Source organism: Alligator sinensis, unplaced genomic scaffold (assembly GCF_000455745.1).
Source record: "Alligator sinensis unplaced genomic scaffold, ASM45574v1 scaffold1219_1, whole genome shotgun sequence".
Taxonomy (NCBI): Eukaryota; Metazoa; Chordata; order Crocodylia; family Alligatoridae; genus Alligator; species Alligator sinensis.
Window position 1 is genome coordinate 476,166 of NW_005842599.1, and position 13,551 is coordinate 489,716.

Below are 13,551 nucleotides of genomic sequence, written 5' to 3' on the forward strand. Positions count from 1 at the left end.
GAATATTTAGTTACTAAGTTATGTCACATCACCAAAGTAGGTTTCCTTTTAATTATAGTATTTAAAAAATTAGTTCCCAGTTACGGAAACTATTGAGTGCTTCAGACACTCAATAGGAAGGAGATTTGGAAATAGACTCCATTAGCAGGATGTGTGAATTTGACAGAAAGAATGAACTGCACTGGTGGTCAGTGGAGGATTGATTTTTGGATTATGGTCAGCGGGGCTAGGAGTACTGTAAGAGAAAACAAGAGAGAATGAAAGTAACTTGGAAATTTTTATGGGGATTGTGTGTTTCATTTGCTTTTGGCTGTTTGTTAAATTGCTGGCTGGGTATGTCAGAAAAAACCTTCCCTTCCCTTCTCCTGCCTGCCTTGAAGTTTATGTAAAGAGGGTGGGGGGAGGGCATTTCACACTTGCCATAACCTAAATATAAAAGCAACTTTTATTTTTTCATTTAAAATCTCTGCTGCAGGTTTGTAATAATATATACATAGTAATCAGTAAGTGAAAAATGTATTGTGCATTCAGATTTCCTTCAGTTTCATAATTGTGTGTATTTTACATATGGATGTTAAGATGTACTTGCTTCTATCTAGAGAATTGTAACTGGGCCCTGATCTTGCAATAAGCTTCAAATAGGTGAACACCGTTTCCCTACCCCGTCCCTCCCTCCTCCCCCAAGAAGTCTAACTGTGAAAATCTAATTCCAGGATTGTTACCTTCATATGTACTTCAGTGGATATGGAAAACAGTATGCCATGCAGTCACATCCTGCTGTTTTCACTTGCTCTATAGTTGTCAAACTTCTTTCTGGTTACTAAAGCACATTGAGAGTTAGATGTATGTCAGAATTTAAGAATGGCGCTGATCTTGGGTCATCTGAATGAATGCACACTAAACTTATGTTTAAAAAGCAAACAAAAAATCTTTAGTGTGACAACAACCAGAAAACAAAAGAAAAAAGTGGCTGCATAGAATCTTTTAAAAACTTTCTTTTGGCTCAGACTACAAAGAAATTATAGGCCAAAATGTAAGTTGAAAGGTTTTAAGCTCCTAACAGGGAGTTAGAATGAAAGTACTTATTAATTCATAACTGCACTATTATTACCACCATCTTCTAAAATAATTATCCTTTCTAAAATCTGTTCAACACTTTAATTTTCTGTGGCAGTGAATTCCAAAAATGTAATAATTGCTCTGTGAAGTATAGTTTTAAAAATCAAATTTGTTGCCTTTGTTTCATTGAAAATAAAGGGCCATTCTTATTACAAGGAAAGATGAATGGGGACTCCTTTTATACCTTACATCATGATGTATACTTCTGTCATGTTACTGTACTACTTTTGCACTAAATCTCATTTTACTCACCTCATATGTTGAAACCCCTTGCCCATGCCATAATCAGTGCTGTTCTTGTAACCTTTCCTGTTTCAGATGTCTTTTTTTAATGAAGCCTGTTAAAGTAAATATTTGATATGTCCTATTAATCTATGCTTTATCATTTTAATATGTTTTGTAGCCCTGATCAAGGATGTAATTGCATGATATTTTAGTATGGATGAAACATGGGATTTACTTAGGGAATGACCTGACTTGGAAGGAATTGAGCTAGGCTAGATTTTATGTTATTTCATCTTCTTACTTCAATTATTTATCTTGTTAATCTTTATAACCACTGCTGCACATTGAGCTGTCCACAATAACTCGTAATTTTTCTCAAAAGGCTGGACTAATTTGAACTCATTGCGTATCTAATAATCAACATAATTTCTTCTGGTGTGCATTACATTACATTTATTTACATTTCATCGACTGTTGTATAACTTTAATCTTCTAACTTAAGTAAATCTTTCTTGGTTTTCTAACTATTTTCTACAGTTTTTACTAATCCAAATAACTTCTTAGTGGCAAATATAACTATTCTGCTGCCTATTTCATCCTCCAGAACTAATATATGTTGACCATTGCTTATAATCCCTATTAAATCCCTATTTAATGAATATTAAATGGTTAACTTCTTCCTTCCCTGAGGGTAAGAAGGATTGTTGCCTAATATAAATTTGGTTGTCTGAAAGTTACTTGGGAAATAGATTTTTTCAGATAATCAAGGGTATGGATAAGCCATCTTTGGGGGTGGGAAAACTTGAAAAAGAAAACTTAAACCTTTTTTTCCCCCCCTGAAGTTGTAAAAGAGTTAGAGCACTTAAGGATTTACGTAAATTGTTTTCTTTAGAGAGAACTTTCTTTAGAGAGAACTTTGTTTTGAAGTCAGACCTCTGAGGAAATAGATACATTCGGATAACTGTGAGACCTGGACAGTGAGCTTCCACTGTAGCACAGAAGTGAAAATATCAGCTATATTTAAAATACAGGTTACAGGTGACATTTTTGGTTGATATTGCCATTTTTTTTAAGTAGCAGTGGACTTCTCAGATACAGACTGGCCTTCTTGAGTCAATTTTTTTTTTTGGTATAGATTAATAGTGCTTGAAACAATGGACATTCATTTTTGGGGTCCATTCTGCTCCCTTTGCAACCTCTGTTTCCTGCGTGATATCCTCTTTTCCCCTTTGATATTCTATTTAAAAGGCCCCTCCTTCTCCCAGGTAAGACAGTTTGTAATTTCCTCATTTGTTGGGCTTATGCTGTATTTGTTTATAAAATGTATAAATGCCATCTTTCATTCTTTAAAAACTCAACAGTTGTAGACAGTTTTACATTGAACAGTATGCACAACAATGATTGGTAGGAATGGATAAGTGGAAGGGCAGAGAGTACAGGGCAACGGAGATGGCTTCCAGTGGGTTGCCTTTAACAGTGAAGGGAGAAATACGAGTTCCCTTTCAGAAACCTAAGGCTGTTTATACATGTGCTCTGGGAGTGGGCATTGGGGAGGCACTTTAATTAGTGTGGCTTCAATAGCTGCTCTAATTAAAGCACCCGGAGGGTCACGTGCATCAACATTCCCACACTGAAAAATGGCGCCCCCATCGCCATTTTTCAGCATGGGGATGCTTGAGTCTGCTCTGACATGCTGTAATTACAGTGCATGGGAGAAGCCTCGCTGCACATGTATAAGCACCCCTGGCTTCTAAAACTGAGCGCCAACTTTACCAGTCAAACCAGTTTTGAGGCCGTGGGTAAATACCATAGAGTGGTGTTTTATACTTGAAATTCCAAAACTGATGCCCAAAAACATGTGATCAGAGAAAACTGCTTTTTGCGTTTTGTTTTTTGCCTGAATAAACAGAGCATCACCTGAGCTTTTTCCAAAAGGCAGGCAGGGAATCTAAAGCTGGTCATAAAATAAAATGAAAAAACATAATTCTAAATGTTCAGTTGACTAATCTGAAACTGTTTTATTTATCATTAAAGTCATCCCCTCTGTAATTAGATACATTTTACTCATTTATGACCTCTCTTGTTTCTTTATCCATCACCTCTGCAGCAAGTCATACAATTTATAGTGTAATATTTTATCTTTATGAATTTCGTGTCAATAGCCCCAGATTGAAGATTTTACAGTTTTGCTTTTTTTTTGGTTGAAGTAGTACAAAATGTCAAAAATTAGAAGGAAGGTCACAGTGGAAAATACCAAGACCATATCCGATAGCACGTCCCGAAGACCCAGTGTGTTTGAAAGGCTTGGACCCAGCACTGGAAGTACTGCAGAGGTGAGTTGTAAAAGTGTTTTTTCTCTTCCTCACTTTCCCAGTATCTTCTCTTCCAGGATATAGACAATGTAGTAGAGTAGTTCATGATTAGTAAATACCCAATGACTGGTGATATTAGTGGAAATGACGGGAGCCCCATAACTCCGGGTGTTCATCAAGATATGAATTAGTAGATTTTTAAATAACTTGTGTTGTACCCTCTTATGTGAGGTGCAGTAATAAGGTTGTTTAATAGAATTTTTATTATTTTGCCAGACCTTTATGCTAATTGTTGGTTTTTATGAAGTAAATTATTGGCAGAGGGAAATCTCAGATAAATGGAAATAAATGTAGAGTAATTTGTGTATTCTGCCACACGCACACCAGTGGTCTTTCCAGAAATGAGTGTGAAATTCACCCAGTAATGTCTGTCTCTTAGACACAGTGCCGTAACTGGCTGAAGACTGGCAACTGCCTCTATGGGAACACATGTAGATTCGTACATGGCCCTTCACCACGAGGTAAAGGCTATAGCAGCAGTTATAGAAGGTAAATCAAGAACTCACTTTGAATTGTTCACGTGCTGTAGGAAAATAGCTTTTGCAAATGTCTTCTGTGAAAATTGGAAATGCTATGGTGTGCCTAATGGTATGTTTTATCAATAATCATTGGGATTGTGAAGCTGCTAAAAACAACAATTTGGCAAGTTGCACTGGCATTACCCTGATTTTTGTGTGTGTCTGTGAGATTTACAAAAAATAATAAAATGTTCTAGATGCAGATTAACTTCCTTTGCTCAATCGTACTTTCATGAAATAGGAAATACAAGTGGTTTAGTATGTGAATTTTTGTATAGGCTCATTACAGCTTCAGTATGCCTTTGTCTTCTGCCAAACTGCTGTTTTGCAACTGCTTAAGTCAGTACTTACAAAATCAGAGTACATCCTTTTTTGCCTTCATCAGTAACAATATTGTTGGGTGGCTGAGGTAGCTATTCTTTTTCCAGTTATGAAAAGATTCTAGTACATCAAAATGTACTTTTATAACTATAGTTCTATATGGACAAATCCTCTGCATCACAAGAGGAGATCTGAAAAGTGTAAGCTTATTTTTAAGAAAAATGAATACATTTTGTAACTTGCCTATTCATCAGTTATAATCATTTTTTAAATTCTGTCTTTGAAAAGTGTCTGGTTTAGAGAAACTCCAGTTTCTCTTCAAGTCGTATAACTTCCTGTTCACTAACTGAAAGTAAAGCTAATGATAAATCTGAATCACTTCTGCTATAGAAAAAATATGACTTCATAATTTTCATTTCAGTCCTTTCATACAAAGATCTCAGGTTACAAACAGTAGTTATTCTACCTAACAGTACTGTGATGTAGGTGATATCCTTCGTCTGAAGTGAGGATAAGGTAGTTGATGAAGGTCAAATAGGAGACCCTTTCTGAGGTTATGGTTCTAGTCCTTGTTCTGTTTCCTTTTTCCTTGCTTTTTATCTGAAGATGCTAAACTACACTTACTTGCTCTTTTTATAACTTCCAAAAGTGTAGCAGTTTGGATACAAAATATAGGGTACCTGTAGGCTTTTTCCAATGTGCAAAGGATCTTACTCTGTTCTGTCCTATATGTCTCAAAAATCAAAGGGAAAAAAGGTTTTATGTATAAGTGTTTCTTGAGAATTTACTGGTACATATTAAGTGAAATTTTCCCCTTGATACTGTGTTTGGAGGATATTCAGTATATACTCCTACTTGGTGATTTTAAAGGTAAATTGCTGCTTACGGCTGGATTTTTGGTAACTTTCTTCCTCATGTAAAGCTATAAAATTATCGCTGGCTCTTAATAATGCTGGTTTCTCTCTTCATTTTTTATCACTTTCCTATGAGAGAGAATGAAAATCAAATTGTGTAGCATACTGTTAACTTGTTTAATTGGGTAAGAACGTATATTAAGAGAACGTACAGGGCATCTAGATATTTGCTGGTATGTTGTAGTAATTCTGCTGGTAGCTCTTGGCCAGACACAGACAAGTCTGTTCTGCATTAAAGAATTTTAGCATCTCTAGTAGTCTTCTAGGTGGCAGGGACACTTGTCAGGCTGTTGGAAATGTGTCCTGGATGTTCCAAGTACCAGGGAAATTGTCAGCTCTCTGCAATGAACATGTTACTTTCTGCACCAGTTCAATTCAAACCACTGCCAATGCTGGTGTGTCAGGGAAGTCCAGGGGTGGTGGTTACACTTTTGTTTAGTTAATCTTCTCAGTGCAGTCCTGTGACTCTTTTGCAAGCAGCTTTACTAGCACAAAGCATAGGCTGTCAACCATTTCTTCCCCCTCCAGATCCATGTCTGCCTAGAAGAAGCCTTTTTTTCACGTCAACTTTGCTCTTACTCTTCCCAATTAAGGCTTTCCTCCTACAGTAGGAAAACAGGGCATCTGATGGTTCATTTAGACTTCAGAAACTCTTTTAATGTAAAACGTTATTTGAGCTTAAACACTCCCGTCTCCCCCTTGCACACCATGTATCTTGATCTGTTCATGAACTACACAGCATGGAATAGGTCCAATATGCATGTGTTAAGTTGCTACTGAGATTTAATAACAAACCAGTATATTACTACCTATACATTATCAAGGTCTTGGCCCTCAGTAGACAGCCTCATCTCCCAAATAGCTGAGACTTGAGGGGCAGGGGGAGAGGGGGAAGGATGGGATGGCAGAAGGTGCTGCGGGACAACAGAAAAGGGATGTAGTAAGAAGACTTATGTCAACATTCCTCCATGATCCCAAAGTGAATCCTAGCTTTCTTCCTACCTGCTTATGGTATACTGAAGAGCCAGTTGTTTGGTACTTCCATAGCATCCAAATGTCATGTACACCTCATAGCATGGGATCAGGGAATAAGAACAGGGTGACAATCTAGCTTCATCAGCTAGCCCAGAATAATGACCTCCCTCTGTATCTTGGGTTATCTTATAAGAATTTAGATAAAGAGTCATCGGGGTGTAGGAACACCTGTTGGACTTTTCTGGTAGTGACTGTATACAACTGTTTGAACCCTTGAGCCTATGCTTATCACACATTAATCAAGCTACTGGAAGCAAAAAGTAAAACAAATCATTGTAAGAAACCAAATACAATATAATGTTAACAAATACAAACGCATGTATTCTGACAAGCTCAACTAGTATTAAAATGAAACTGAGAATTGATGCATCCCCTATAGTGATCTCAAGATTATCTCATCATAATATACACACCAACTGTATGTGTCAGTCAGTGGACAGATATCAAACATGCACAGCAGCATAAGCTCCTGGAACTGTCCCTGATGTTACAGGGATTGAGGCCATAGTGTAAAGATAAAGGTGGTTGGTATGCTTAGTGGTCACACTGCACTGGTTAATACAAGCCAAGCTGCTTGATGAGCTAAAATGCTGCTGGAAATAATGCTTAGCTGTAACGGTGAAATGGTGAAATTCTGTAGTATAGGTCAAGTTTAAAATATGGAAGATTCCTGTATCTTGCAGAAAACACAAGGCCTCCTATAGAATATTTCTTTAGGAATTCCTTTTAAATAGACATTGAGACAGGCAAGAATCCCTTATACTACAACTTGCATTTCTAATTGCAATCTGGCCATATTGTTACTTAGTTTAGACCTCAGCATCTCATGTTTTAACTTGTGCTGTAAGGCAGATATTAAGGTTTTGGGGTGTTTTCCCCATGTACTACTTGCAATATATAAACAATTTTTAAAGGGGGAGGGGGATAAAACATTCAAGACAGTGAACTTCCAGTACACTAGAAATAAACTATTGCAATTTCCAGTAATTTTTCTATTATCTTCCAAGCTATTTTCTGTATGTAAAACCAAAGTACTTTAAAACAGGCAAGACTTCCTGAACAATTACATATAAATGTGGTGAAATGTGCTTATTGGTTTCTACTGCCTCTATATTGGGTTTTTTTATTAGAGAGATGGTTACTGACATTTCATCAAGTGCCTTTTTCCCCTGTAGATATAAGGAGTAACAGTCCCATCATGCTTTGTTCTGCTTCTTGTTTCCTGTTCTTTTCCTCATCTTAAAGTTTTGAATAATTCCTAATTATACTGAGCTGCTTCTAGTTTCCAGTTTCCCTCCTCACCTATGGTATACTGAGAGATTGTGTTTGGAATGTGTCTCTTCCTTTTCCTAAAACTTAGAGAAATGCTACATATTCTAGAAACACAAGTAGAGTATTATTTCTTTGGCTGGACAGTACGTTAGCTGCCTTTTCAACAAGTTCTGCTAATCTGTCTTATTCTCAGGAAAGCTCCTGTTGATAATGCTTAACCTGTGTTTTGCAGTCAAAGTATTATCTATAGATCATGTGCAATCCTTTTGCTTTCTATATTTGTCAGTTCCATAACTCAAGATCTTTTTTTGTGTAGGAGAGGTGGTAACAGAAGAAATTTGACTTTTAAATAAAATACATATAAAGAATATTCAGTTACTACTTTTTGTAATGCTGAAAGGAAGTTATTTTTGGGGGTGGAGATTGTGAACAGCTATTTCAGAGATGGTTTTGATATTTCAAGTAATTCATTACTGAATTATTTTTCAGTACTAAAAATATATTTAATTGAGCTATAGCTTCACAAAACCATAACCATTAAAAAGCTGCAAGTATGACCACTTTGAAGATGACTTATGCCGGGTAATTATGTTGATCAGTGTTGTTTTGAAATATGGGTAAATGACAATATATTTAAGAAGTTATACTCTTCCTCTGACTTACAGCATCCTATGGGTGTGCTTTATTGAGAATTAAATATATATTTAGGCATGAGGAGGGTACATCTTTGTTTCTCCTTAGACCTCTCTTAAGACTGAACATTATGACCATATTTAACATTTTTAACTATGGAAGTTATTGCAAAAAAAGGAAGTGAAACAAATGAGCAAGATTTAAAATGAGAAACAGATCCGTTTTTTCATAAATATTTGTATATGTGGGATAGCCAGAAGGAAAGAGTTCGACTCATTTTAGAATGGGGAAAACAATAATGAAAAATATGGAAATACTCGAACTTGCTGTTTCTAAAGGCAATATTAATCAGTATAAAACGAGCAATGTCCTGAAGCAACTGGAGGTTTCATTATTTCAAATCTTGGGCAACCCGCCCCCCTCTCACCCGGCTCAAGTAGCTAATCAGTGTTTTCTATTTAGCTTGAACGAAAATGGTGAAGAAACAAATGTTTGGAATTTGTGGTTTGGAATTAGCAGGAGCTCCACAGGATCAGTGCTTAGTATTGAGATAAGTTTGTTTGTTGAGAACAACACTATGTCTAGACTTGAAAGGCTTTGAACAGCAGCTTCTTCAGCACTTGTACTTGAAGGACTTATCTGAAGCACACGTTATTTTGCTTCAATTCTTTTATGATGAAGTCTTACTCACCTCTGTTGTGGATGCAGTTGTAAAGATGCCTAATACTAGTTTAGTTTTTTTCCCCCTAAAAAAGGGAGGAGTATTTCAGGGCAAAGACGCATGGAAAAGTTTACTGAGAAACAGAAAGGGGCATATATTTATCGTGCCTCAGATCCATACTAATTGCCCATATGCTTTCTTTTCCTCTGTGGAAACTGGAAGCTAATCTGATTTTAGCGTTCTTTCATTTAAGGATAAAATACTGCAGGTTAGCTTTAAATTTATATCAGGCTAAAGCAGCTGAACATGGTTAAATCCCACACTTTTTTCATCTCGTGGTATCTTGGTGGTCTGTCCATACTCTACTGTATATAGGGGCTTACCTAAGTTACAGTGAGGTAAAGGCTTTTGTGCGGCCCACTTGTGGCATGCAGAGCTAATTTTTTGTGGGCATTTCAGTGGCTCCTCCTCTTGCTGCTGATTGGTGGAGGAGCCCTGGCAGGCTCACCCCTTGCCATTGATTGACAGAGGGCGCCTTCACTCGTTCTGTGTCACTACTGCTTTTTTTTGGTTGGTTTTGTGGGAAATCGCAGCCAATGCTGGATTTCCTAGCAGTTGTGGACAACACTTTTTTGCGGTTTCCGCAAAATCCACAAAATGGCGATTTAGATAGGTTCCTAATTATATATTACATTATTACTATTATGTTAAAGATCTAAGGTCCTTTTCATCCCAGTATACCTAAGTGCATGCTGGTTTGTACTACTATAACCGTGTCATTGAACAGATCCATGCTGCTGTTCATTATAATTTGTATGAGTATAACACGTGTGGAGCCCAGAGGTGTCAAACATACAGCTGGCAGACTGGATTGACCTTGGGGAGCTATATAAGCTGGTCCATGTTTTTCTGGACTGACCTCACTGTACTGCTTGAGGCACATCTTTGCCCCAGCCATGCATGCTGCATGTGGTGCCAGGGACTGGACTGAGGGCATGTACTGCATATGGCAGAGGAGGTTTGGTCTGGGGTCCGTGCTGTATGCTGTGCCTGCACCGGACCAACGCTGTGCACTGGCTTCGGAGCTGGTTAAAATTAAACGAGTATGCAGGGCGCTGCATGCAGCACATGCCCTGTGCTGGCCCCTTTTGCCATGTCTAGCACATGCAACCAGTCCAGCCCTGCACTGCATTCAGCATGCACTAGTTCCAGGGCTCACTCTGCATGTGGTATGTGGGCCGGACCTGGCTCTGCATGAACGGGGTCTGTCTAGAAGAGCACGGGCAGCATGTGGGGCCCTATTAGATTGGCCCTGCACCCTGGTTTCAGGGCCAGTCTGGTCTGGACTGGGCGGGGGGAGCCAGCATGCAGGACTGGCCCAGCAAGGCACTGCATGCAGCACTGGATCTAACCTGCATGCAGCACAAGCCCATGCAGTTGGGGAGTGGTGCGGATGTGCTGCATGCAGCTGAACGTGGTGCAGTGGACGCTGCTCGTGGTACAGGGATTGATTCTGATCTAACCTGTAGATCAGCCCAGTGACCCTTACCTTGTCCACAGGGCCAGCTTATCTTGACACCTTTGGTGCAGACTAAGCCTTAGTGGGAGGGTTGCTGATACCTACATTTGCTATAGCTTTCCTTTTTAAGAGTATGGCCAAGACCATGGGAACTTTGAAATTTTGCATGAGTATGACCTCAGATCAGAGCCCTGACTTATATTCACTGATGCATTGGTATAACTTTTAAATCTTTGTTCAGACGAATTTAGATTTAGTTAAAGCCAATGCAGAATCATGTGTGGATGCTCTTAATGTGTCCACGCAAGGTTTTAGCCTAGTTAAACAGAAGTTACAGCTTTATTTGACCAGTGCAACTTTGAATATAGATGGTGCTAGGGTAAGAAGGGTGTAATGGGGTCATGAGTGGTTATTACATTAGGGGAAGGCAGACATGAATGGAAACCGCTTGGCTGGGACTTTAAACACTGATCTGAAATAGTGCTGCACTTTTGACTTGTTAGCTATACTGTCCCTATTCAAGAATGTCCTACATAAGATTAGTTGGTCTAGTAAAGCAGTATTGTGCCAACTAATTTTTTCCCCCTAGAAGCAGTTTTCCTTGACTGCTTGGAAACTAGTACAACTTTTTAAATTTAAAGACAGTTTAGCATTATTGTACTCACTAGATTTCATTAGCTTGTATTCTGCTTTGGTGGAGAACTTAGATTTTTTAATAACGATCCATGCAAAAATCATTGAAGGAATATTATTATTCTTTTTAAAAAGAGAGATAAATATGATAGAAATGGCTATATTATATTTCTACATTATGCAGGTCACCAGAAAGGCCCACTGGGGATCTTCGGGAAAGAATGAAGAACAAACGTCAAGAGGTTGAAACTGAGCCACAGAAACGAAATACAGAGGAATCGTCTTCTCCTGTTAGGGTAAGATTGGAGTTCACAGAAACTCCAGACTCCTTCAGTAGCAGTCAGGCAGCATGTCTTAAAAACTTGGTCATGGCGACTTTTAAATTAACATTGAATGTTAAATACAGAAAACATTTTGTATAATGTAATACAAAATTTATTAAAAATTCTTAACTTTTAATTGCGTTAAAGTATTTTAATGATTTTGCAATTATATGGCAGTTTTTCCCTCTCAGGTTCCCAAATCTCTTTACAAGTTCAACATACATGTTACATAATATAGCAGCCTGTGGGATGAAGCGTGGCAGCTACTTGATATACACTATTACTTTTTGATGTTCTTAAATATGCCAACTGAGGCAAAAATCTGCTAGTCATGTACCCTAAGTGAAGTGCGCAAACCACCCAGCCTTATTTACACTTATTCCAGCCCATCATTTACTTGCACCTCATCCCGAGTTCCATTTTGTTAATCCCGAATACCTTTCTTCATAAGCTCCTATTAATTCATACACCCTTAGCTCATCATTTTTCTCCCTTTGTAGCAAATTCCATAGTTGAAATTCTCTTTTCTTCCCTAGTCAAAACTCTCCTTTCCTCCCTTTGCCCATCACTTCCCCTCCCCCCTCAGTAAAATGTTTCACCTTCTCCATTGACATTACTAATGAATAGAGACAGGATTGATAAGACTTCTCTGCAGTTGTGCAACTGCCTCATCCATTTATTCTTGGGTCACTCCTTTTCAGACTATCTTTATCCTCAGATCTGCTAGAAGATTTTTTTTTAAGAGGGGGGGTTTGCTTCTGCAGGTATTCATAGCAGTCTTTCCTCAGTTATTTCCTACTTGCTGCATGTAAGTGGGAATTTGCTTGAGAAGTAACAAGGGAATTGTTGACAATTACTACCATTAAAGTTGCATAGTAGTTTCCATTCTAATTTGTGTTTTCAGTTGTTCCTAACTTGCTGCAGTTTTCCAGGCTTTCAGTCTTTTACTTGAATATTCTTACATTTGATCAAAATATTTCAGCTGCTCTTGAAAACAGAGAGAGTGGGAATGTGTGGGTTTTTTCCCTATTATTAAAAATTATGATTCCTTTTTTCATGAGTGAACATTAATTTGGTCTTTTTAATTCTGAGATCTTAAAACGTATTCATAACCTTCTGTTAATGTAGTAACTAAAGAAATATAAAAAATAAAAAGTGTGTCAGAAATAAGAGTTGTGCAAGATAATTGTTGGGTCTGCTGAATAACAGAGAGTAGGAGAAGCTATTAAGAAGAATAAGGGTTTTGCCAAGAATTGAAATAATTCCTCTGCATCAGTCTCCAGCACAAATGATGGTGGGGAAATATCTATGCTTTTCAGTTAATGAAGATGAGACATAGACAGAGTGGTGTGTCAAAAAGAGCAGGTTCTGGAACGAGTTGAAAAAGGGCAGCAGGTCACCACGACCAGATGGTATACAGCCAAGCGTTCTGAAAAAACTGAAGAATAAAGTGGCTGAGTTGCTGACAGAAATAAGCACCCTGTCATTAAAACAGCTATTATATTTCAGGATTGGAGGGAGTAGCATTTGGGATTAACATGAGAATTGTATCAGTAAGCATTAATTTAAAATAGGTAGTGAGAGACTTAAGCACTTCTTGGAATATGATACATGGCGGAGAAATGAGCATAACGCAGTTAAGTGAAAATTGTTCTTTTGTGTTCTGTTGGAATTGAAACTCTTCCACAAAGATAGGGACTTAATGAAACTTGTTTGACATATAAGTAGCCTCATTTGAAACAAAAGGGTTCAGAGTCTGAGCAGTCTAAAGTTGAAAGGTGGTAAAATAGAACGGTAGAATTTAGAATTGTGAAATTAGAAGCTGCCCAAGCGAACAAGCAATGAATAAATGGTTCATTTTCCATGTGACAAAAGGTTAAAAAGTCTAACCCACTGGTTCATTCCAAGACTGGGCTACAATTAATTTGTATATTGAGAATCTGGAGAAAAGTTTGAAATTTGGATGGCCAATTTTACAAAGGATATAAAAATATTTGCCCAATCAA

At 37.8% G+C, this 13,551-nt stretch overlaps 1 protein-coding gene across 1 annotated transcript in view; it reads left to right on the plus strand.

Annotated features, from left to right (window-relative positions):
- The window catches only part of ZC3H13 (zinc finger CCCH-type containing 13), a 64,769-nt gene that overhangs the window by 3,722 nt on the left and 47,496 nt on the right, over positions 1–13,551 (plus strand). The window contains 3 exon segments of the mRNA XM_025214723.1: positions 3,552–3,677; positions 4,096–4,205; positions 11,407–11,518. Of these exon segments, the coding sequence (XP_025070508.1) occupies positions 3,561–3,677; positions 4,096–4,205; positions 11,407–11,518 (339 nt within the window). The 5' untranslated portion in view covers positions 3,552–3,560.